This window comes from Vulpes lagopus, chromosome X, assembly GCF_018345385.1.
Source record: "Vulpes lagopus strain Blue_001 chromosome X, ASM1834538v1, whole genome shotgun sequence".
Classification (NCBI taxonomy): Eukaryota; Metazoa; Chordata; class Mammalia; order Carnivora; family Canidae; genus Vulpes; species Vulpes lagopus.
The window spans coordinates 54827552-54852420 of NC_054848.1; the positions used below are offsets into that span (position 1 = coordinate 54827552).

A 24869-nucleotide genomic window follows, 5' to 3' on the forward strand; every position below is an offset into this window, starting at 1 on the left:
ATACTATATCCTAAATTAAAGCTTAAGGCTTTTGGGGTGCCCAGCTGGCTCAGTCTGTAGATCATGTGACTCTTGATCTTGTGGCTGTGAGTTTGAGCTCCACATTTGATAATCGAGTTTACCTAAAAAATGAAAATCAAAAACAAAATTAAAAAATTAAAAGTTTAAAAAAAATTTAAGGCTTTATTCTTGTAGCTTTTAAAAACAAGCATTAAAAAAAAATAAAAATAAAAATAAAAAAAAATAAATAAAAACAAGCATTAACAAAACATTGGCCTAATAGATTTGTAGCCACCCTGGTTACAACATATTTCATTATTATATGAATGTGAATGTGAATGTATTTTTCATTATTATATGAATGTGAATGTGAATGTATTACAGGTCTCATCATGTCCCCAGAAAAAAAGAAATACCATAAACTCTCCCATGTCTGACATGGTTGAGGAATCTGGTGTCCTGGTCAATTAAATTGCTTTTGTTTATTAAGATTTCCTATAAATACCATACATGGATTACCAGTTTTTAAAATAATTAAGATACAATAAAATGCACTTAGATCTAAAACTACATAGGATATAATTTATTTTTCACTGATAATTATGGCAAGGCACTTCGGGATCTTGCAGTAATTTTTAATGTACTTTTTAGGCAGTTGATCTCTAATTCAGATTAAACCAGTGTTATTTTGTATGCCATAAACATACTCAAGAAAACAAGCGATGAATTGTGAATTCTATTTCCCTATACTAGCTTATAGAACCCTTATAGAAGGGTTCCAGTGTCTTAAATATCTATGTTGTTTTTCTGGTATATAAACGAGAAAATTTGGACCTATGGATACTCCAAGGAGATAAAATTCAGAAACAAAATACATTTAGATCTTAGATAAGGCAACAAACAATTTGACATTTTCTTTATTACCCTGTAAAGCTATATACCTTTAAAATCCATGAAACGAAAATCAATATCATCCATTTTTAAATATCTGGCTCAGGCCTATGAAATAAAAAAATATTTTAATATTCTGTCTTTATCCTCCAATCTCTCAGTAAATTTTTTTACAAATTTTCCACTACTTGTTATCCAAAGGGGAAAACATGTTGAGGAAATGTTAAAACCCAGAAAAAGCAGTTAATGAGGGCCGGGGCCAGGCTGTCATGTGCCAAGAACCGGGCCCAGAGTAGGACTAAATTTTCACCAGGTCTTCCCTTACCCTAATCTGCCCCACAACGCGGAAACCAGGGCTCGAGGTGCCCCGTGATTGGTCTGGCTGGTACTCGATGCCTTCTGCTAATTGGTTCAAAATCTCCTCACCTCACCGCCCACACAAAGTACCCAATCACTCACCGTCGTTTTTCCCACTCTCTCAGACTCACTAGCGCCTTCAGCTCCCCACCCCCCAACAATCACCAACCGTCTGGCTTCAACGAAACTTTGGTCGTTCACATCAAATTTCCATCTCTGCTTTCAGTGGCCGTGCAACGCTCCCCATACTTAATCTGTCAAAAAACAAAACAACAACAAAAAACACCTCTGCTTTTGACCATTTTCTGTCACCTGAGAGTCCGTTACAAACTCCGTAGTTTGAAACCTGCCTCGACACTCTAAAAAGTGTTGAACTAATGGCCACAGCTTCTTGCTACTTATAAACCATTCAACCAATCTGTAGCCGACCCATCCTACCTACTAATCACGTACCTCCGCAAGACCACGACAGTCACAGCCGCCTCTCCACGAACTCGATCCACAGAGCCCGTCGACGCGCAGAAGGCACCTCCTCCCATAGTGACGTCATCGAAGGCCACGCCCAATTGGCCTTTATTCTCTCTCCGAGCATATGCAACGTGGGGCGCCTACTATGTCTTAAATCCTGGGGTTGCAGCCTAGAAGGCCAGGATGAGAATCACATAAAGTAAGGAGGTATGGTGCAATACTGAAAGCATACCACAGTTATTGAGAGAGGGGTGCAGATGACCAGGGTTACAGACAAGGAGTAAGCAGGCCTTTGAAAAAAAAGAAAAGGGAGGGAGGGGAAAAGGAAGGAAGGAAGGAAGGAAGGAAGGAAGGAAGGAAGGAAGGAAGGGAGGGAGGGAGGGAGGGAGGGAGGGGGGAGGGAGGGAGGAGGAGAGGAAGGAAGGAAGGAAGGAAGATGTTACCCTTTATTAGCCTCATTTTTTTTTTGGACTGTTTTTTTCCCTTTGGCAAAGTTTTTATTTTAAACCCCATTAGCATTTTGCTTTTTTTTTTTGCCCCTTCGTGGATGTATTCTTGCAAGGGGCTGTTCCATTCAAAAAGGGTGTTGCCTGGGTTTTTTCCCCAAATTTTTTGATGGAACTTGTCTAATTTTTAGAATCTTTCATCATTTTGATTTTTATCTTGGTTGGGTAAGGGTGGTCCATTACTTTTTCTGATGGTGGATGTCCCAATTTTCCGGCACCTTTTTGTTAAAGACTGTTTTCTTCCCAGGGTTTTTTTGGTTTTCAATATTAGTTGAATAAATTGGGGTCCCCAATGTTTTCATTTTCCATTATTTTTTGTTTTTTCAGTACCCTCCCTTGATGCCCGGGGAAAGTTTTAGAACCCCCTGAAATTTGGCATTTGTGTGCCCCGCTAGGTTTCTTTTTTAAAAATTTCCCGGCTATTCGGGGTCAGGAAGGAAGGAAGGAAGGAAGGAAGATAGATAGATAAACCATGTTGCCTACAGGTTATTCAAGAGAGGCAAAGGTCAGAAATATCAGAAGTTGAGAGAATTAAAGACCCCATAGTTCCAAGACATTTCTGCTGTCCTGCCCTTGTCAAATCTGAAGGAAACTATGTAGTGACTCCCTTGCAGGTTCTCAGTAAGGGCAGGGATCCCATCCATCTCCAAACAAATGGTTTTAGGGATGGGGGTGGAATACAGAAGTAAACATGATTGGTAACAGCTAAATTTATGAGTGATGCTTGCAACCAGTGAGTTCGCCTTTTACTGAAGTTTCTGTTTAAAGACAACAGTGTTAAGGCATTGATGCCTCTTGGAGAAAAACCCCAAATCAAAACATTAACAAGCCTCTCACCTCTTCCCTCACATACCCCTCTTTTAAGTCCTGTGCACCCCAGTCAAGCCAGATATGAACCTTGGCTAGCAGGATGAAGAAAAGAGATTGTGGATTCAATTCTGGGAACATTAAGAGTTTCCTCCTGACCCTGACAGTTTCAGAGTTAATCATTACTTATCATGGAAAAGATGAGGTTTCTAAAAATTTCTTTCCCTCTTCAAGAATTTCTGCATCTGGGGCAGCCCGGGTGGCTCAGCGGTTTAGCACCACCTTGGGTCCAGGGTGTGATCCTGGGGACCCTGGATCAAGTCCCACATTGGGCTCCCTGCATGGAGCCTGCTTCTCCCTCTGCCTGTCTCTCTCTCTCTCTCTCATGAATAAATAAAATATTTAAAAAAGAAAAAAAGAATTTCTGCATCTAGACCACATAGTACAGTGAAGAAAAAAAGTAAAACAGGGAAAGTACTGCTATTAACTCCTCTTCTTTTGCATCCTGCAATTTTCTATTCATTTTACAATCCTAGATTGCTAAATTAGGGAAAGAAGTCTGGTGGAAAAGATCGGTAGAATATACCATAGTTGATTGAATCCTCATGCACCATATACTATGTGCTAGCTACTTAGAATCTTATTGCCTCAATTTTTTCATCTATAAAATGGAACTAAAAGTAGTTCTAAGCTTCTGGTTCAATAGACTAGTATACATAAAGCATCTAGAACACTGGCTGGCATTTAATTGTACCCACTATTGTTCCCCATTTCCTGGTTGGCAAACTAAGGGCTCCCAACTTCCATCATCCCGCCCAGGCCCCTGGCTCTACCATAACTTCTCTAATTGAAATGAACAGGGCAAAAAATCAGACCTTGCCTCTCCAGACCATGGTGGTCCTTTCACATATATCTTAGAGATCTTAGTGACTAATAATGTCTATAGTAGGGGTACATGGCTGGTTCAGTCACTAGATCATGGAACTCTTGATCTTGGGGTTGTGAGCTCAAGCCCTGCCTTAGGTGAAAACATTACTTTACAAAAATGTCTGTAGTAGAGTGGATATGATATGCAAGATTATATAAGGCAAACAAGAATCAAATGACTCTTTTGATTAATATGGACTGTAAATATGCCTCCAAATTCAGGGCTACTGAACTGTTACAACTGCATTGAAAGGGCTATTGATTAAAAAATATGCAGAAAGGGTAACAGCCCTTATATGTTTGTACAGGTTTCTCCAATATTTTTGTTTTCTATCTAGATAGCCTCCCTAGATGTTACCAGTAAGGAAGAATTAAGAGACTGGAAATAGGGCACCTGGGTGGCTCAGTGGTTGAGTATCCACCTTTGGCTCAGGTAGTGATCCTGGTGTCCTGAGATTGAGTGATGGAGCCTGCTTATCCCTCTGCCTATGTCTCTGCCTCTTTCTGTCTCTCATGAATAAATAAAATAACATCTTAAAAAAATAAGAGTGTAAGAAACCAAAAGCAAATTAGTTAATAAGGGAGCTTAGACCTTGTTTTAAAAAAAAACTTTTGGAAAAAATAAGCAATTATAGCCAGGAAAATTCTAAAATAAAGGTGGGGGAGGGTCTTGCTCTATCAGATATTAAAACTACTGTAAATAAAATTTATGGTAATACTCTAGACAGATAAATGAAACAAAATAGAGTCCAGAAACAAACCCAAACATATATGGAAATGATTCAAGTAAGTAAGGAAGAGTTATTCAGGAAAAAGTATTGAAGCATACATAGTATTGAACTACATAGATATTTTTATTTATTTTTTAAATTATTTATTTATTCATGAGAGACACAGAGAGAGGGAGAGAGAGAGAGAGACAGGCAGAGGGAGAAGCAGGCCCCACGCAAGGAGCCCGATTCGATCCTGGTCTCCAGGATCACGCCCTGGGCTGAAGGCGGTGCCAAACCGCTGAGCCACCAGGGCTGCCCTACATAGCTATTTTTATTTATTTATTTATTTATTTATTTATTTATTTATTTATTTATTTTTGCTATTTTTAAAAATAAAATTAGATCCCTGCCTCACTTCATATACCAAAATAAATATTGGATTAATCAAAGATTAAATTGAATTAGAAAATTTCCCAAAAAAATTATGGATGGATATTTTATAAACACAGTGACAAGATGTAAATATCATCTGAAATCTGGAATCAAAAATGAAAAATAGTAAGTTTTACAATATAAAATTTAAAATCTTCTGAATGGCACTATAAGTAAGGTTGAAAGACAAACCATAGACTGGAGAAAGATTTTTTCAACATATGTAACAGATAAAGAGTTAACATATTTTTTTAAAGACTTTATTTATTCATGAAAGACACAGAGAGAGAGGCAGAGACATAGGCAGAGGGAGATGCAGGCATCGAGGCAAATATTCAACCGCTGAGCCACCCAGGCGTCCCTACATATTTTTTTTTAAGAGTTAACATACATAACATAAAAAGAGCTCTTAAAAAAAGAGCTCCTAAAATAAAAAAAGACAAATAGTCTAGCAAATAAATCAGCAAAGGACAACAGAAAGAAATACAGCCAGTAAATATATGAAAAGATATTCAACCCCTCCAGTAATCAAAGAAATGAAAATTAATACAAGGTAATGTTTTTCATTTATCAGATTGGCAAAGGTTCAAAAGATTAACAAAAAATCAAATTAGCAATATACACAAAACAGGAACTTTTGTGCACTCTTGGTAGGAGTACCCATTATCACAACTTTTCTGGAAGGCAGTTTGACAATATATATCAAAATCTTATATGTGTGTACCCTGTTACCCAATAATTCCTCTTCTAGGAATTTTCCTAAAGAAGAAATTGGAAAAATTTGCAAAGATAAACAGAAATGTTCACTGAAGCACTATAAACCACTTAAATGCATCTAGTTAAATGTGGACTAGTTATACATCTTAGGGTACATCAGTGCCATACAGTGGACTACTTCTACAGCCTTCAAAAATATTGCTGTGGAAATAATCTAATGGTATAAAACTAGGGAAATGCCTATATGCTACTGTTGAACTTCAAAAAGTCAGCAACTGCTCAAAAAGATGTAATTATATATTTAAGGACTGAACAACTCTTGGGATGGTTTCCACCTGGGTATGAATAGCAAAAATCTAGAAAGAAAGAAAAGAGAAAAGAAGAAAGAAGAAGAAAGAAAGAAAGAAAGAAAGAAAGAAAGAAAGAAAGAAAGAAAGAAAGAAAGAAAAAGAAAGAAGGAAGGAAGGAAGGAAGGAAGGAAGGAAGGAAGGAAGGAAGGAAGGAAGGAAGAAATAAAAGAGGAAGGAAGGAGTTTACAGAGAAGGTATACACTTACACAAAATTGTATGCATATTTGAACAAAAATGTCTGGAAGAGTATTTACCAAAATGATGACAATGTTTATCTTTTAAGTGGTAGGATCTGGGAGAATCTTTACTTTCTTTATATTTTAGTTTTTCAATGTCCTACAATGAACATATATTTTTTATCATTGGGGTAAAAAAGAGAAGCTATTTTAGTTTTTTTAAAATAATCTTTTGGGTCATTTTATTTGTTTGTTTGTTTGTTTTTAAGTAATCTCTATGCCCAATAAGGGACTTGAACTCATGACCCCAAGATCAAGAGTTGCATGTTCTAACAACTGAGCCAGCCAGGCAACCCAAGAAGCTATTTTCATTAAAAAAAAAAATCCACGGGAAGATGAGGGAGTTTTTATCTGATGGGCATGTATTTTTTCAATAAAGTATGAGGCAAAGTCAACAGCAGAGAGTAGGAGGGAGAGATCTGAAGGATGTGAATAAGGTAAGAAACAGTTGTTATAGAGAGAGAAATCAGAAAAAAAAAAAAGGTTCCCAGGTAGTGTTGAGAACCTAGTGAAGGTCAACGGTCATTAAACTGCCCAGGTTTGATTGCCTCCAACAAATCCTGATCTGCACGGGTAGGATATTTGGATTTCTCCGGGGGTAGGGTGTAGTACTCTGGAGTACTGCCTAGGGAGGTGAAGGTATTTGCAAGAGTCATAATGATAATAAATTCAGGAATTTAAGTGGGAAAGGGAGCAAGCAAAGATTGGCAGAAGCTGATAAAATATGACAAAGTGTATGTGGGAAGGGAGAATGAATTAGGGGATTTGTGAGGTCAAAGAATCATTGTAATGGGGTTACTTGAGCAAATAAGCTGCAGAAGCATGGGAAGTTGTGGACAGAGAGCTTGATGTTTGAATTAGCGATTTTAGAGGCACACATTCTGGCAAGATCTAGAGTATAACCATGTAACTGGGCAGCTAAGATGTAATACATTGAATTGAATCACAGAACCATTCTTTCCTTCGCATAGTAATGCTCTCATCCATACCCTTCCTTGCGCTTCAATTGGAAGCCCTGAAATTAATGGTCTTCAGGAGTCTGACTGGAATCTACCTTTCATCTTATTTTTCCACTTCATCCCTCCAAAATCCTAGGCTGTAAGCAACCAAACTATAAACTTTCTCAACTTCTGGGACACCTGGGTGGCTCAGTAGTTGAGCATCTGGCTTCAGCTCAGGTCATGATCCCGGGGTCCTGGGATCAAATCCCGCATTGGGCTTCCTGCAGGGAGCCTGCTTCTGCCTATGTCTTTGCCTCTCTCTGTCTCTCATGAATAAGTAAATAAAATATTTTTTAAAAACTTTCTCAACTTCTTGTCTTTGTGTACAAGGTCCCCTCCTCCTGAAATGCTCTCCCCAATTTCTGAAATTAAACATTTTACCTATCCTTTATGCACCAGTTTAAGAGCCTCACCCTCCATGAAGACGTCCCAGAACTCCCTGATGTGAATTCTTGCAGTATTTCATGCATACCTCTCTTAGGACACTTCATATTTCCTATTTTGTGTCTTTGTACATATTTGGGCCAATCTTATCCCTAACTCCTTGAGGAGATTAAGATTAGACCATGCCTAAAGCAATTTTCTACTCCATCTTCAAGCATAGCATCCTTTAAAAAATTGTATTTATTTGAGATAGAGAGCACGAACATGAGCAGCGGGGGAAGAGTCAGAGGGAGAAGCAGGAACTCTGCTAAACAGGGAGCCTGATGCGGACTCATCCAGAACCCCGGGATCATGACCCGAGCCAAAGGCAGACGCTTAACTGAGCCACCCAGGTGCCCCCAAGCATAGCATCCTAAAGACATTATTCACTACCTGCCTAACTATGCCTAAGTGCATTATAGAATAGTCCCCCCCCCCACCTTATCCACAGGGGATATGTTCCAAGAACCCAGTAAATGCCTGAAACCACAAATAGTACTGAACACTATATATACTGTTTTTTCCTATACATACATACCTGTGATAAAGTATATGTATAAATTAGGCACAGTAAGAGATTAACAATAACGAAATAGAACAATTATAACAATATACTCTAAGTTATGTGAATGTGGACTCTCTCAAAAGATCTTATTACTGTAAGTCTCCCTTCTTCTTGTGATGTGAGAAAATAAAATGCCTACATAAAATCAAGTGAGGTGAATGACCTAGGCACTGTGATGTAGCGTTAAGCTACCATTGACCTTCTGACTATACCTCAGGAGGACTATTTGCTTGGGACTGTGGGTGATGGGGCGCGGGGGGGTGGAGAATAAATGAAACCATGGAAAGCTAAATGGCATTTAAGGATTATTTGGTACACAGCCAAACATTTTAATAGTTGGATATTTACTTTAATGTGTATTAGGGAAATACTTTGCTTTCCATATGTGATAGTGGTAAAACTGCTTTCCTTTTAAAATAAGTATATTGGGGGGCACCTGGGTGGCAGTGAGTGAGCCTTTGGCTCAGGGTGTAATCCAAGGGTCCTGGGATTTAGTCTCACATCAGGCTCCCCATGGGGAATAAATAAATAAAATATTTTTTAAAAAGTGTATTGGGACACCTGGCTGGCTAAGTCAGAAGAGTGTGCGACTCTTGACTTTGGGATTAGGTGTAGAGATTACTTAAATAAAAGTTTATAAATAAAGAAAATAAGTGCATTTAAGCTTTTAAAAGTGTTTATTTTAACATTACAGGAACCACACAAATAGAGAAATATTCCTGAAAGTCTGAAGTCTGGGAAACATTGCACTGAGTAAAGAAAGACTAGAAAACCAAATCAGAGAACCAGTCCATCCTTCATAAATGTTTTATTTAAACAGTAATACCAAAATTTATTCACTTTGTCCATTGACAATCTTCTTTAAGCATAAAAATACAATGGCCCATCTTAAAAAAACAAAAACCTCTCAACTCCCTTTGTCTGTTGGCTTGAAATGCTATATACACTTCCTCACCCTCCATTTACTCAACCCACTGCAATATAACCTCCACTCCCACCATCTGATCAAAACTACTCTTGAAATGATCAAATACCTACCAACTGACAAAACCAATGAAACCTTTTCTGTCCTTATCTTATTAAACTTGGCTCTCTAAGGCAGCATTTGGCATTGTTGACTGTTCCTGAAAAGTTCTTTCTTCCCTGGACTTCCACATCACTGTCCTGTCTCTTCACTCATTCCTCCTTCATCTCTTGTGCAGTCTTCTTCCTTCATCCCTTAAATGTTAGAGTTCCCCCAATCTTTTACTGCTATGATTATTATAAAAGGAATGAAAAAAGTAACGTTTGTACATGGTTAATAAAACTGAAAAAGGCTACACCTTGGTGGCTCAGTTGGTTGAGCGTCTGCCTTCAGCTCAGGTCATGATCTTGGGTTCAAGCCCCAGAGCAGGCTTCCTGCTCAGTGGGGGAGTCTGCTTCTCCCACTGCCCCTCACTCCACTTGTTTTCACGCACCCTCTCTCATTCAAATAAATAAAATATATTTTTTAATTTTTAAAAGATTTTACTTATTTATTCATGAGAGACACAGAAAGGCAGAGACATAGGCAGAAGGAGAGGCAGGCTCCACACGGGGAGCCTGATGCAGGACTCGATCCCAGGACTCTGCAATCACGACCTGAGCCTAAGGCAGTCACTCAACCACTGAACCACCCAAGTGCCCAATAAAATATTTTTTAAAAAAGAAAACTGAAAAAAGTACAATACAAAAACCAGAGGTTAAGGTTCCTGTATATTTTTCCAGAAAAAAAATTATGTATAAATATATCCTCTTTTGTTCTTTCACAGAAATAAATGTTCTGCACCTTGGGGTTTTTGTTCCATTTGTTTTGTTCCTACCTAATAGTATATTTGGAGAGCTTTCTGTATCACCTCTTGGCACATATAATTCTATCTCATTTTGTCACTGGATCTATAAATATTCCACTGAATTTTTTTAAAGATTTTATTTATTTATGCATGAGAGACACAGAGAGAGAGAGAGAGAGAGGCAGAGACACAGGCAGAGGGAGAAGCAGGCTCCATGCAGGGAGCCCGACGTGGGACTCGATCCCCGGTCTCCAGGATCAGGCCCTGGGCCAAAGGCAGGCACTAAACCGCTGAGCCACCGGGGATGCCCCTCCACTGAATTCATGTAACTTAACCAGTTCCTTACTGATGCACACCAGGTAGCTTCTAAGTTTTATTGTATTATAATATCACAGTAAATATCCTTATAAAAGTGAGTTTTAAAATTCCTATAAGTGGAATTGTCAGATCAAAAGGAAGGTTTCTGATTCTTATATTATCAAATTACTCTCTACAAAAGCTACAAAAATGTATCCCTATCATACAGAAGACTGCCAGGGACGCCTGGGTGGCTTAGCGGTTAAGCGTCTGCCTTTGGCTCAGGGCGTGATCCCTGGGTCCCGGGATGGAGTCCCACATTGGGCTCCCTGCATGGAGCCTGCTTCTCCTTCTGCCTGTGTCTCTGCCTCTCTTTGTGTCTCTTGTGAATAAATAAAATCCTAAAAAGAAAAAAAATACATAAGACTGCCTGTTTCCCCTCATGTTTGCCAACACCTAGTCATTGAAATTTGTTTTGCTGAGAGGTACCTGGCTGGCTCAATCAGTAGAGCACATAACTCTTGATCTTGGGGCTATGGGTTCAAGGCCAATGTTGAGTGTAAAGATTACTTAAATCTTTAAAAAAATCATTTTGCTGGTCTATAAATTAAGAACTGAAAAAAAAATTAAGAACTGAGATCTCATTGTTTTGATTTGCATTTCTTTGAGGTTGAGTATCAATATTTGTTGGTGTTCTATATTTTTTTCTGAAAACTACTTAGATCCCTTATTCATTTATTAGGCTATTCACCTTATTGATTTGTAAGAGCTCTTTATATATAAAAAAATTATATTCTTGGGCAGCCCAGGCGGCTCAGCGGTTTAGCGCCGCCTTCAGCCCAGGGCATGATCCTGGAGGCCTGGGATCGAGTCCCACATGAGGCTCCCTGCATGGAGCCTGCTTCTCCCTCTGCCTGTGTCTCTGCCTCTCTCTCTCTCTCTGTGTCTCTCATGAATAAATAAATAAAATCTTAAAAAAAGTTCTAGTTGTTAATTCCTTATCTTCACCTATATGAAGCTAAATTCATTTATGTTTACAAATTAGCATATCTGGATCTGAATTTGTCTTTCCCCCAATATGCTACTCCTCTTTTCCTCTCTTGGCTAATAATGCAATCATTCAATCAGAAGTTTCATGCAGACATCTAAGTCATCCACTTCTTCCTTACCGCCTACATCCAACTGACCAAGAATCTGGAAATATTTTGCCCAAATGATCACAATGTCCTCCTAATTACTACTAGCAATGTCACACAATGATTAAATGGTAACTATTACCTCACTGCTCTAGCTTCTCCCAGCTTCTTCCAAGCCACCCTCCTTTGCTACTGCCAGACTAACAAATCCAATCCTCTTCCTAACTTAGAATCCTTCATAAACCTGCCCCACTCCCTTCCCTCTACACACACAACATTTATAAAGATAATATCTGGATTTCCTTGGTAGGATGTGCAGAGCTATTCATTAAGGTCCTGTTGTATTTCACAACCCTATATAGGCTACCCTCCAGCTGCACTCAACTACAGGCCATACTTCCAAATACAATGCTTTTTCATACTTCATGGCTTTGTGCACACTCTTCCCTGACAAACAAGCCTTCCCCTCAGTCCATTTCAGGAACACCTATTCAAGACTCAGGTCGAGCATGTCCTTCTTTGTGTTCCTGCAGCAATTAGCACTTATTCCAGCCCTGGTATAAGTCACATTGTTTCGTGGTTACCTGCTTGTCCGCCCCCCTCCACGTGATTAGGAGTTCCTTGAGGGCAAGGACCATGTTTTATGTGCATTTGTATCCCTAGTGCCCAGCACAGGGCCTAGAATTTTAATAGGAGCTCCACATAGTTGTTGAATAAATGGATGAATAATTCTTGGTCTGAGCAAACCTCTGACCTCTGTTCCCTTACTACTTCTACAGCAATCATATGTATATCGTATACAGTTCTTTATCAAACCCCACTTTTACCCACCCCTCCTCCCAGCAGTGCTAAATACCCTAGCCAAAATTTGTTACCCAGGCAGTCACAAGAGTCTGGGTCTCATCCAACTAGGAGTGGAACACAAGACAATGGTCTCAGTGTAGGTCCTGACCAATGCCAGTGTTGAGATCAGAGTCCACCCCCAAATCCCAAAGACAAGTGTTGCTGTCCTACTTATTCAGAATCTAACCTGCAGTATAGTAAGAGGGAAACCTATCTTAAGATCGTTCAAGTGTGACTAGACTTGACCAGTGGTCACCCTACCCTCCTCAAACCCTGAGCCAACAAGAAACACAGGCAGAACAGATACTTTTGCCGTGACTACAGCAAACACAGGACACTTATCTGAAGCTCTCCACACTGAAAGTCAGGCTCCACATCATTTCTAGCAAGCAAAGAACAAGACATAGTTTCTTTTTATAGTTTCTTTTAATAAGTTTGTAAAAGCCAGTAAGCAGCTACAGACACAAGTGAAAAGTAGACCACTAAGAAAAAAATAAAAGGGATGAGGAACAGCAAAGACACATCCTTCACTCCACAATAAATACAGAGCTCTATTAGCATTCCCCCACTGACATCCCATGGGAGCCCTAGCTTCTCCTGTGCTCAAAGGTACTCTCCATTACTGCGCAAGGGAACTAGACAGCATTCAGGCATGATGACGTCAAATCGAATGTGTACAGGCATTGCTGAGATCAAGGTCTACAGTTTTGGCCCTACACTTGAGTGGGGCTTGGTCACTCTTAACTTCTTCCAAGCTGTGCTGGATCCCATAGCCAAAGTAGATAGCAAACCCTAGTGAGGAAAAGTAGCTGCTGTGAGGTATGGAAATAGTGATCTGTAAAGGCTTAATAGGTCCCTCTACAAGAGAGGAAAAGGGAAAAGAATTGGGACAGGAACTCAAGAGGACTACTCTTCCCAAGTGGATACCTACCAATCAGCATCCAGACCCCAAATCGGGCCCAGGTGCCAGCTGTCATCTGCATCATAAGGGAAACATTCACAAAGATGCTCATTAGAGGGAGGAGAGGCAAAGCAGGTACCTGGGAACAAAGCAAAATCTTTGTATATACCATGAAGTGATGGAAAAAGAGATCCCTAACTTACTCAGGCCAGGAAAGGGAGGGTCCAACTCCTACTCATCTTGTATTTTTCAGGGCTCACTCATTTAATGTGCCTTATAGAGGAAGACTCCAAGAATACAGTTGGGGGAAATTGAACTAGAAAGGAACTACCGAGGGGAGAGAAGAAAGAAGTCTTTGGCCTAGGTATCTCCTGTATCTTTCCTTTCTTGGTCAATTAGAGAATATTTATGAACCTTATTTTTTTTTAAAGATTTATTTATTTATTTATTCATGATAGACACAGAGTTTGAGAGAGAGGCAGAGACACAGGAGGAAGGAGAAGTGGGCTCCATGCCGGGAGCCTGACATGGGACTCGATCCCGGGACTCCAGGATCACGCCCTGGGCCAAAGGCAGGCACGAAACCGCTGGGCCACCCAGGGATCCCCATTTATGAACCTCATTAGACCACAAGGCATCTGGAGCTTATTCTTCTGAGATGGTTTGGTGGGTGGAGAGAAAGAGGTCATTTACCTTAAAGTGCAAGGGAGTAGAACTCTGTGGCTGTCTCCAGATGACCCCAGTAATCCCAGTAACGAGCATCAGGAGCAGCACAACCACTACAGTCCACACTGGGTCTCCAGAAACCAGTGGAACGGGCCACTGGGCCAGCACCAGGCAAAGAAGAGTCAGCAGCAGAGCTTCAGGGGTCAAGTTGAGAAACATCAAAACCAACTCTTGAGACCAACATGTGAAGACATTAGGCACCCCAATTCAAAGTGACCCCAGAGGAAAAAAGCCATTGCTCACCAACCAATGAGGAACAGACATAGACAACTTGGCCAGAGAGTGGAGTAGGGATGGAGCTGAGTGGACAGAACAGCCCCTGTAGGGTCAGCTTCTCTGCTCCAGCCATGTTCTCTTCTTGCAGCTCCACTTCATCCTCTTCATTCTTCAGCTCAGGCTGATACCTGAGGCAAGAGGAAGAAGACAGGATTAAGAGCAACCCTTAAATGCTTTAGCATCTCCTGCCATGCACCTTAACCTTCCTCATAGTCATCAAGGGTACAAGCTCTTCTTGGCAGGGAGGGGTAAGCCATGCTCCTCAAGGAGAGTCAGGATAAGGAAGGCGGAGGAAGGATAAGGAAGGCGGAGGAAGGAGGAGGAGCAGATCCCCATTATTCATCATCCAAGAAGAGAACCCCCAATCTTAGTTCACAGAGGGAGTCTCACCTGAGGATGAGAACACAAATAGCCACCAGGGAGTAGGCAAGTAGGGTCCCAATCGACATAAGGTCCACAAGATCAGTGAGTTCAAAGAGGAACGCCATGAATGCTGAAATTGATGGGTGGGAAACAAGAAATGAGAGGAGGGAAGAGCAAAGTTAAGGGAACTGATGAAAAAAAAACAGAGAAGGGCAAAGAGGATTTTTTTTCCTTTACCTGCAATAATGCCAGAGACCACAGTGGCCACGATGGGGGTGTGTGTACCCGTGTGGACTCTGGCAAGGACACGGAACAGGAGGCCATCCTCTGCCATTGCATAGATCACCCGAGGCATGGGGAACATAGAACCTAAGAGGCTGGAGAAAGGAATGGCCAGAGTGGCATGAATTCACTGCAATCTCTGTCCCTGTGAGGTTAAGGAGTCTCCACCTTCTCCTCACAGTCCTTTTAAGGGGTATTCTCAAGTACTGAATGCTGAAACCTGAGACTCTGACAGCAGAGGAGAACAGAAGTCCGACACTGACCTGGTAGAAAGAGCACAGAGGGATCCAAGAGCCACAACATAGCGGGCGGGGGCCCATCCCGTATAGAGAAATGCTTCAGGCAGGGGGCTCTCTGGTTGAAGCTGGTAGTAAGGCATCATAAGCGTAAGGGCCGAAGAGACACCAAAATATGCCAAAAAGCAGACAAACAGTGAAACCACAATGCCCACAGGGATGGAATGCTGGGGATTCTGAGCTTCTTCACCTGCAGGAAGGGGCACAAGTTTCCAAATGAGGAAAGCAGGCCTGCTCCTCCACCACCCTCAATCTGCATGCCACTTGGATATACACTATATACCCCAGCCCCAGACTGAACCAGAATGACTGTTACCAGTGGTAGCAATACAGTCGAAACCAACAAATGCATAGAAACAGGTAGCTGCTCCACGGAGAATCCCCTCAAAGCCAAAAGGCACAAATCCTCCAGAGCCCAGAGGGCCCAGGCTGAAGTGGAAGAAAGGGATGGAAAAGGTAAAGGTGAGCTCAGCCAACTCTGTCTTTTCTCTAATGCCAAACTACTCAGGCAGGCCTTTCAAGACCTCGACACCCATTCCTCCCCAACCCAATCCTGAAACCCTTAGCACAGACACCCCCCCCCCAGAGCTCCCCATCACGCTCCCAGCTCTGCCATCTCCAGAGTGAACCTAACCTATAGGTGTCATTGAGTCCAGCCACAGTCAGTTTGTAGTCCCCTTCTGTGAGTTTCCAATTGTGAAGGTCCCCCTTAATGAAGCCAGAGATGATGACAAAACCAAGAACCAAAAGGTTCACCACTGTGAACACTTTGGTAACCAGGGCTGATTCACTAGCTCCCAAAGCCAGCAATCCTGCAGGAAAAGAAGCAGTCAGGATTCAAAGTCCTCAGTTCAAGCGTTGTTTCCCCACCTCTGAGCACACCTTTTCTCCCCAGCTTCTCTTCTTTCTCACCATTATCACCTCCACCGGAGCCTGAGCCCGGCTCAGGCTTGGTCCTTCCTAGCCTAGCCCTGCCCCCACCATTAGCCCTGTCTCTTCCCTCACCGGTGAGCAACAACACAAGCCCCATAGCAAAGAAGTCTGGATATTCTGCGAGGACATGGGGAACATGCAATGAGATGCTCCCCTGCAGGGTCTGAGAGATGTGGTTCCCAATCAGGTTGTCAAACGCCGAGCTCCAGGCCCGGGCCACACTGGCTGTCCCTGGTGGAGCAGAGGAAGAAACATGGGGTCAAATTTCCTTCTCCTCCCCTCCTCGCTCTCCCAAACCAGTCACACAAATAATCCCTTCTGTTTTCACCTATTCTTACTTTTTTTTTTTTTTAAAGAGCCTTTACACCCAAATGTGGGACTTGAACTCACAACTGGAAGATCAAGAGCTGCATGCTCCACCAACTGAGCCAGCCAGGTGCCCCTACTCTTACTTTTGAAAAACCAAAACCAGTCAACTTAGGACACCAGGACAGAGATAAGGAGAATGAACAGTTTCTCCACATCTTCAACCCTCCCAGCCAGCCCCCCAACACACAGACACATTTAGGGATATTGAAGTCCTGTAAATGTTAACAAATTTATCACTTCACCACAGCGTCCAGATTTCCTGATTCAAAGCCCCTTCATTGGCTGTACATTTCCCACCCTGCCCCACCGTCTCACCGATAACATAGGAGAGGATGAGGTTCCAGCCAGTGGTGAAGGCCCAGAGTTCACCCACTGTGACATAGCTGTAGAGATATGCAGAACCAGAACGGGGGACTCGGGCACCAAACTCCGCATAGCACAGTCCAGCCAACACAGAAGATAAAGCGGCCACCAAAAAGCAGATCACAATGGATGGTCCTGCTTTATCTTTGGCCACCTCACCAGCCAGGACATACACACCTGCACCCAATGTGCTGCCCACACCCAGGGCCACTAAATCCAGAGTGCTCAGGCATCTGGCAAGGCGAGTCTCAGCCATGCCTGGCTCCAGTGCACGTCTGCGTACCAGCTTTTGACCAAATCTGCGAAGTGCCTGCCACAGCATTCTAGCTGGAATTGAAGAGGATTCTAGGATCTGGTGAAAACAAGACAAAAAAAAAGCCCTTCAATAGGGCTCATTATCCCTAAGCTCTTAAGAGTGCATTACAATACCCACTCCACCAAGCAAAGGATTGATGGGGGGATGGGGAGGATACTGAAGGGACAAAGGCAAGTGTCTTCCTCTAACCTCAGTTTCTTCCTTAACAAGTCGGAATAAGAGTACCTCACAGGTTTGGAGGACTAATTGCAGAGAGACAGGTGAAAGCCCCCTACAGTACTGGCACCTCCCGAGTGCTCAGTCAGTATCAGTCTCTTTCTGTGAGGGGGAAACTCGGGTTTATCCTAGACCCCAACCCTCACAGGAATCATGGAACTTAATCTGTGCCCGTTCCCTGGCCTGTAGCTCCTTGGGAATTAAACAGAACTCACCCCAGGTGCGGCCAGCAACTCTGGGCAGAACCCCCTTCTCACTATCCGTGTTCCTTTTCGGTGCTTACCCCAAGGGCTACTTAATAGGCAAGGTTCTTAGATTGCCCGGAGGGAGAGGAGGGGGAACCGACCTCCACGGCAGATCAAAAGTGAGAACCGACTCAAATCCATCCCTACTCACCAAACCAACACCGCGTAGAACAGGCTACTGTCGCCTAGGGGAGTGAGCAAATGTTCCCCCACTTCCTCCCGCTTTGCTAGGCTGACCAGCAAGAATCAACAGTGGGGCGGGGCTTCGGCATCTAAAGATTTGGAGATGCACCCCGAGAGGGGCCCCAGAGCAGCCCGAAATTGCTTGCAACAGAGAGGGGTTCCACCCTATGCCCCCCAACTCAGCTCCCAGATTCATCTAGAAACAGTCTGGGGCTGAGGTGGAGACGGGAACCTTGGCTCCTGGGGCCGGGGTCTTGCCCAGCAACAGGTCACGGCCGCATTGATGCAACTGCATGCTATGGTTGCCAGAGAATCCTAGGTATTGCCCAGACCCTCGCCCTCCCCTTCCGACACACGTGTCGGCCCCCAAGGCTTACCGGAGAGCTGTGGAAGCCCAAGGAGAGGAGAGTCTCAGATTGGGGTGGGTGAGGCTGAGTTAAACGAGTTGGGTTGGGGGTACGGACTTAGGCTGCTCAGGCTTCAAAGCTGCGGCTTGGGGTCGTTGCGCGCCAAGCGCCCCCTTATATACACCAGGAGGCGGAGCCGGTAACGTCATGGAATCCCACCCCCAATCCTCCCTACACCACACACACTCTCTCTCTCTCTCTGTCTCTGTTTCTGTCTCTCTCGCTCCCTCTCTCATTCACTCATTCCTCGGCTTTGCAAAAAGGATTGCGTGCAGCCTGAGACTGCTTCCCACTTGCAACAGCCAGCCCAGCGTGGCAAGGAGCAAGAAAGCGAGGGTTGGGTGGGGGGAGGCTTTTCCCATTCTGCGAGCTTATAGTCAGAGCCGGACAATGAGAGGTTTCCAGGCCCGAGACCCCATGGGATTTTCTACCTTTGTGCCTTAATGGTCAGAATTTGTGATTGGCGGCGGTGGGGGAGGGGGGAGAAGTGGAGGAGGAAACCGCACAGGAAGTCTCCAACTCACTCTCCCTTCAGCCTTTCTTTGCTTGTTTTTTCTACACGAGGTTCCCTCACCCCAGAAATCCTTCCCAAGGACCATACCAGATTATGGGCAGCTGTCTGCCTCCGATTGCTCAGCTCTCACCCTCAACTGCGGGTATTTCAATTGCAGTCAGCAAGGGAATGGAAGATGATTTCAGCCACCACAGAAAATTCATCCCATTTAGGATTTTAGGCCACAGACTCTCCATAGCTTAGTTCCAGTTGAACTATTAAATCTGGAACTGTAACAATGTTGAATTATTGGAGGAAGAGGTGTATTTAATTCCATCTTCCTGATGAGTAAACTGAGGCTCAGGCATGACTTACCTGACATCACACCATAATAATTTGTGGACCATCTTACTGATAAACCTGGCCTATTGGACTTTGATGCCTGCCTCCTATAGGTACCCTACTTCATTTAAATGCACAAGAAGAGGGGCATCTGGGTGGCTCACTCAGTTAAGCATGGGACTGTTGGTTTCCCCTCCGGTCATGATCTCAGGGTCCTGGGATTGAGCTCCACCTGGGACTCTGCACTCAGCATGGAGTCTGCTGTCCCTCTCCGCCAGCTCCTCCTCCCCCATCTCTCTCAATCTCTCAAATAAACACATAAAAGTAATAAATAATTAAATGCACAAGAAGAGGAAGCGTGACAGCAAGCAAAACAGGGAGAAGCACCAGCATTGGGACCAGCCCTTTTAGGCTGAGAATTTCTGGGAAACAGAAAAGATGCTAAAGAACCAAAGAATGATCAGAGTTGGATGTCAAACCCATAATTCCATCCAACTCAATCGGTTCTTTTTTTTTTTTTTAAGATTTTATTTATTTTTTTAAAATTTATTTATTTATTTATTTATTTTTATTGGTGTTCAATTTGCCAACATACAGAATAACACCCACTGCTCATCCCGTCAAGTGCCTCCCTCAGTGCCCGTCACCCATTCCCCCCCACCCCCTGCCCTCCTCCCCTTCCACCACCCCTAGTTCGTTTCCCAGAGTTAGGAGTCTGTGTTCTGTCTCCCTTTCTGATATTTCCTACCCATTTCTTCTCCCTTCCCTTCTATTCCCTTTCACTATTATTTATATTCCCCAAATAAATGAGAACATATAATGTTTGTCCTTCTCCAATTGACTTACTGCACTCAGCATAATACCCTCCAGTTCCATCCACGTTGAAGCAAATGGTGGGTATTTGTCATTTCTAATGGCTGAGTAATATTCCATTCCATTGTATACATAAACCACATCTTCTTTATCCATTCATCTTACCCCAAAGATACAGATGCAATGAAACGCCAGGACACCTGCAACCCAATGTTTATAGCAGCAATGTCCACAATAGCCAAACTGTGGAAGGAGCCTCGGTGTCCATCGAAAGTTAAATTTTTTTAAAAAGATTTATTTATTCATAAGAGACACAGATTAAGAGGAGAGGCAGAGACATAGGCAGAGGGAGAAGCAGGCTCCTCATAGGGAACCCCATGCGGGACTCGATCCCGGATCCAGGGATCACTACCTGAGCCAAAGGCAGGTGCCCAACCACCGAGCCACCCAGGCGTCCCAGATTTTATTTATTTATTCATGACAAACACACATACACACAGACACACACACAGAGAGAGAGAGAGAGAGAGAGAGGCAGAGGGAGAAGCAGGCTCCATGCAGGGAGCCCGACATGGGACTCGATCCCGGGACTCCAGATCACGCCCTGGGCCGAAGGCAGCGCTAACCTCTGAGCCACCTGGGCTGCCCTCAATCGGTTCTTAATCATAATGGAGCAATAAGAGTTGTGAAGGTGTGGTTCTCCTTCATCAAGACATCTCAAGTATTAAAAATGGACCCAAATATTCTTATTTCCTTTAAATCATATATTATGAATATGGCACCCATGTATCTAACTAAAATCTAAATCCTTTTAAAAGTAATTGGTATTTTCAGCTATCTACAGCTCCATTTTGGCATTCTATAAGTATTCATTGAGCACTGTTTATGTGTATAGCAGCTAGTATAGCAATGACAAGATTACAAAGGAACCAAAATGAAATCTTTGTCTTCCTAGTCTTAAAAATCTAGTTAGGGAGTAGGTACCTGGCTGGCTTAGTCAGTAGAGCATGTGACTTTTGATTTCAGGGTTGTGCGTTTAAGGCCTATACTGGGCATAGAGATTACTTTAAAAAAATAAAATCTTAAAAAAAAAATAGAGAAAGAAAACACATTCAATTAAAACAGTAATACACTGGGGCACCTAGGTGGCTCAGTCAGTTGAGTGACTGCCTCTTGATTTCAGCTCAGGTCATGATCTCAGAGCCCTAGGATCCAGTTCCACATAGGGCTCCACAGTCAGCACAGAATTGGCTTGTCCCTCTCCCTCACCCTCCACCCTTCCCCCTACCCTCTTTCTCTTTAAATAAATAATATTTTTTAAATTGTATTACATAGTGGTTGGGAGTGCAGTCTTCAGAGTTAGACCTAGGTTAAATTCCCAGCTCATCCACTGTGGCCTTGAACAAATCATCTAAAATCTGAGCCTCAGTTTCTGGATATAATATACATATTTCACAGGGTTGTCGTGATACTAAGGTGAAATTATGAAGTCAACTTTTCCTGCCTGGTACAAGGGAAGTGTTCAATGAAAACTTGACACATACTTAGAATAATATATTAGTGGGTATAATAATCATTTGGTTGCTTAGATTAGCTGACTGATTCGATTATGAGATTGACAAACTGGTGTTTTAAATATTCAGGAAAAGGACATCAGTACACAGTGGAATATAGAAAGAAGTTTTCTTAGTTTGTAAGGGGTTAAGAAGTGGTTGGCAAGGAACTCAGGCTGTGCCTTGAAGGATGAAGAGTAGATGAGCTCTGGACCTACAAAGAGGCATGAAGTAGTCAGGGGCCCATACAGAGATGAGCTTAGCAAGTGTAGTGTTAGGCAGCAGTGGAAGATAAGATTGGGTAATAGATGGCTCCCCCTTGGAGTAAAGGGTGTCATAAATGTATTATCCAATATGTAAATAGTAATTCTTATCCTTGGTCATAAACTCACACTCAAGTCGAACAGTGTACTCAATTATTCAATAAAAATTTGGCCAATGACTTAGAAGCATTAGGTGGTGACCTCCAATTCCAGCATTCCCAGATTTTGTGAACAACTATCCCCATTGACCTATTCATCCCTTTCACAGATTTGTAGGATTCAACCACATTTCCTCACTCAGCTTTTATTTTTCCAGACGTTCCATAGTGCCCTCAATCATTATGGACTTCCTCTTTCAATATCTCTTTTCTGTGGTACAATGGCCACGTACAAACACTAATTTTTTTTTAAGTAAGCTCTATGTCCAATGTGGGACTTAAACTCACCACCCTGAGGTCAAGAGTCTACTGATTGAGCCAGCCAGATGCCTCCAAACACTAAAGTTTTTGTTTTTATTATCAAACAACTTAACATTAATGAAACCTGCAAAAAAGTTACCCATAATTCCTAACAAACTAACTATGTGGGTTTCAGCATGTTCTGTTATGGTCTTTGTCTATATTCAATTAGCATATAATTTTGCACTCTCTTTTTTTCATGATCAAATATTTTCTCAAATTACTACTACTGTTCAGAATTATCATTGTTCAGAATTATACTGTTCAGAATTATCATTGTTGGTAGTTGCATAATATTCCGTAGCACTGGCAGCTGAGTGGCTCATTTGGTTGAGCATCCAACTCTTGGTTTTGGCTCAGGTCAAGATCTTGGGGTAGTGAGATTGAGCCCCACCTCAGGCTTTGCATTCAGCAAGGAGTCTGCTTGAGATCCTCTCTCCCACTCTCCATCTGCCCCCCCCCACTTTTGCATGTACACATGCACAAGTGTGCTGTCTCAAATAAATAAATATTTTTAAAAATATTCCATAGCATTATGCAACATTATTTATGTAACCATTTAAACATTTATTCAGGTTGTTTCCAGTTTTCCTTTATTCTACGAAACATCATTCACACAATGTCTCAAAAAGAAAAAAACCCATGATGTTCCTATTTACTAGAATTACTTTCTTAAGCTTTGTTCCCAGGAGTGGGATTATTGAGTCAAAGATAATGAAGATATTTATAAACTTTGATACTTGTTACAGTGCTTCACCAAAGGAAATTTTTTTAAAGAAGATTTTCATTTATTTACTCATGAGATACACAGAGAGAAGACAGAGATATTGGCAGAGGGAGAAGCAAGCTCCCCACAGGGAACCCGATGCAGAACTCATCCTGGAACTCCAGGACCATGTCCTGAGCCGAAGGCAGATGCCCAACTGCTGAGCCACCCAGGTGTCCCAAAGGAAAATTTTAAATCAATTTACAGTGCTATCAGTCATAGTAGAGTAAACCAGCTTTACCACAATTTCCACAGATAGCTATCATTGTTTAAAGTTATTTGCTAATCAAAGTAGAAATTCATCGTGTATAATTAATAAACAGTTCAATAAATGTTCACAAAATGAACACACACATAGCAGCAACCACATCAAGAAACAAAACATTAGGAGTACCTGGGTGGTTCAGTGGTTGAGCACCTGCCTTTGGCTCAGGGCATGATCTTGGTCCGGGAATCAAGTCCCACATCCAGCTCCCTGCAAGGAGCCTGCTTCTCCCTATGTCTATGTCTCTGCCTCTCTCTCTCCATGTCTCTCATGAATAAATAAATAAAACCTTAAAAAAAATAAAAGAAACAAAAATTATCAGTCCCCAAGAAATCCCCTTCCTGCTTCCTTCCAGTTACTATTCCCCTTCTAACAAGAGTGACTTCTGTCCTGACTTCTAACAGAGTAGACTTTAACCTGTTTCAGTACCTGATGTAAATGGAATCATACAGTATGTACTCTGTTGATATAAAATCTATATACCATAAAATTCCCCCCTTTAAAGTATACAATTCAGAGGCTCCCAGTTGGCTCAGTAGGTTAAGTGTTCAACTCTTGATTTTTGGCTCAGGTCTTGATCTCAGGGTCATTAGATTGAGTCCCATGGCAGACTCTGTGCTGGGCATGGAGCCTTAAGATTCTCTCTCTCCCTCTCCTTCTGCCCCTCCCCTCTCTAAAATTTTTTTTTAAAAATAAAGTATACAATTCAGTAGTTTTTAGTATAATCAGATGCACACATCTGTCATTACAATCAATTTTGTTACATTTAAAAAAATTTTGGAGCATTTTCTTTTTTTCTTTTTTTGGTGCAAAATGGTGGTTTTACTAGGGCACAGCGATGGGACACATGGGCAAAAAGAGCTGCTCCCCAATTTTAGAACATTTTCGTCATCCCACAAAAAAGACCTTTTCCTATTCCCAGTCATTCCCCATTTCCTACCAACCCCCTCACATGATCCCTAGGCAACCATGATTCTACTTCCCTTTTTTAAAAAATTTTTTTTATTTATTTATGATAGTCACAGAGAGAGAGAGAGAGGCAGAGACATAGGCAGAGGGAGAAGCAGGCCCCATGCACCGGGAGCCCGATGTGGGACTCAATCCCGGGTCTCCAGGATCGTGCCCCAGGCCAAAGGCAGGCGCCAAACCGCTGTGCCACCCAGGGATCCCCTCTACTTCCCTTTTTATTGTCAATTAATGTTTCATTGTATGGAAATACATTTTATTTATCTGTTCATTAACCAATAGATGTTTGGGCTGTTTCTATGTTTTCTGGCTCTATGAATAATGCTGCTATGAACATCAGTGTACACATTTTTCTGTGGACATGTTTTAAATTCTTTAGAGTACATATCTAGGAGTGGAACTTATGGATCATATGGTAACTCTATATTTAGCATCTTGAAGAACTAACAGACTGTTTTCTACAAGGGTTTTACCACTTTACATTCCCACCAGCAGTGGATGAGTGTTCTAATTACTCCACATTCTCACCAACACTTGTTATGAGCCATCTTTAAAATGTTTTTTAAAGATTATATTTATTGTGGTTTTGATTTG

At 42.2% G+C, this 24869-nt stretch overlaps 1 protein-coding gene across 11 annotated transcripts in view; it reads right to left on the bottom strand.

The window, feature by feature from the left end:
* Window positions 1-24869, bottom strand: part of LOC121482858 (sorting nexin-12) — a 183568-nt gene continuing 158699 nt past the window's right edge. For 2 of the 11 annotated variants that reach the window (XM_041740843.1, XM_041740848.1), the window contains 11 exons: window positions 16942-17341; window positions 16330-16488; window positions 15959-16136; window positions 15641-15753; window positions 15292-15514; window positions 14984-15123; window positions 14774-14876; window positions 14351-14511; window positions 14075-14241; window positions 13412-13520; window positions 12924-13272 (listed from right to left, as the gene is read on the bottom strand). In XM_041740843.1, coding sequence (XP_041596777.1) covers window positions 13142-13272; window positions 13412-13520; window positions 14075-14241; window positions 14351-14511; window positions 14774-14876; window positions 14984-15123; window positions 15292-15514; window positions 15641-15753; window positions 15959-16136; window positions 16330-16488; window positions 16942-17341 — 1884 coding nt within the window. In that variant the 3' untranslated portion in view covers window positions 12924-13141. Of the gene's footprint in view, window positions 123-941; window positions 1503-1701; window positions 1887-12923; window positions 13273-13411; window positions 13521-14074; window positions 14242-14350; window positions 14512-14773; window positions 14877-14983; window positions 15124-15291; window positions 15515-15640; window positions 15754-15958; window positions 16137-16329; window positions 16489-16941; window positions 17342-18326; window positions 18555-24869 lie in introns of those variants that run through there. The other 9 variants (XR_005985646.1, XR_005985645.1, XR_005985647.1 and 6 more) reach the window with 9 other exon arrangements.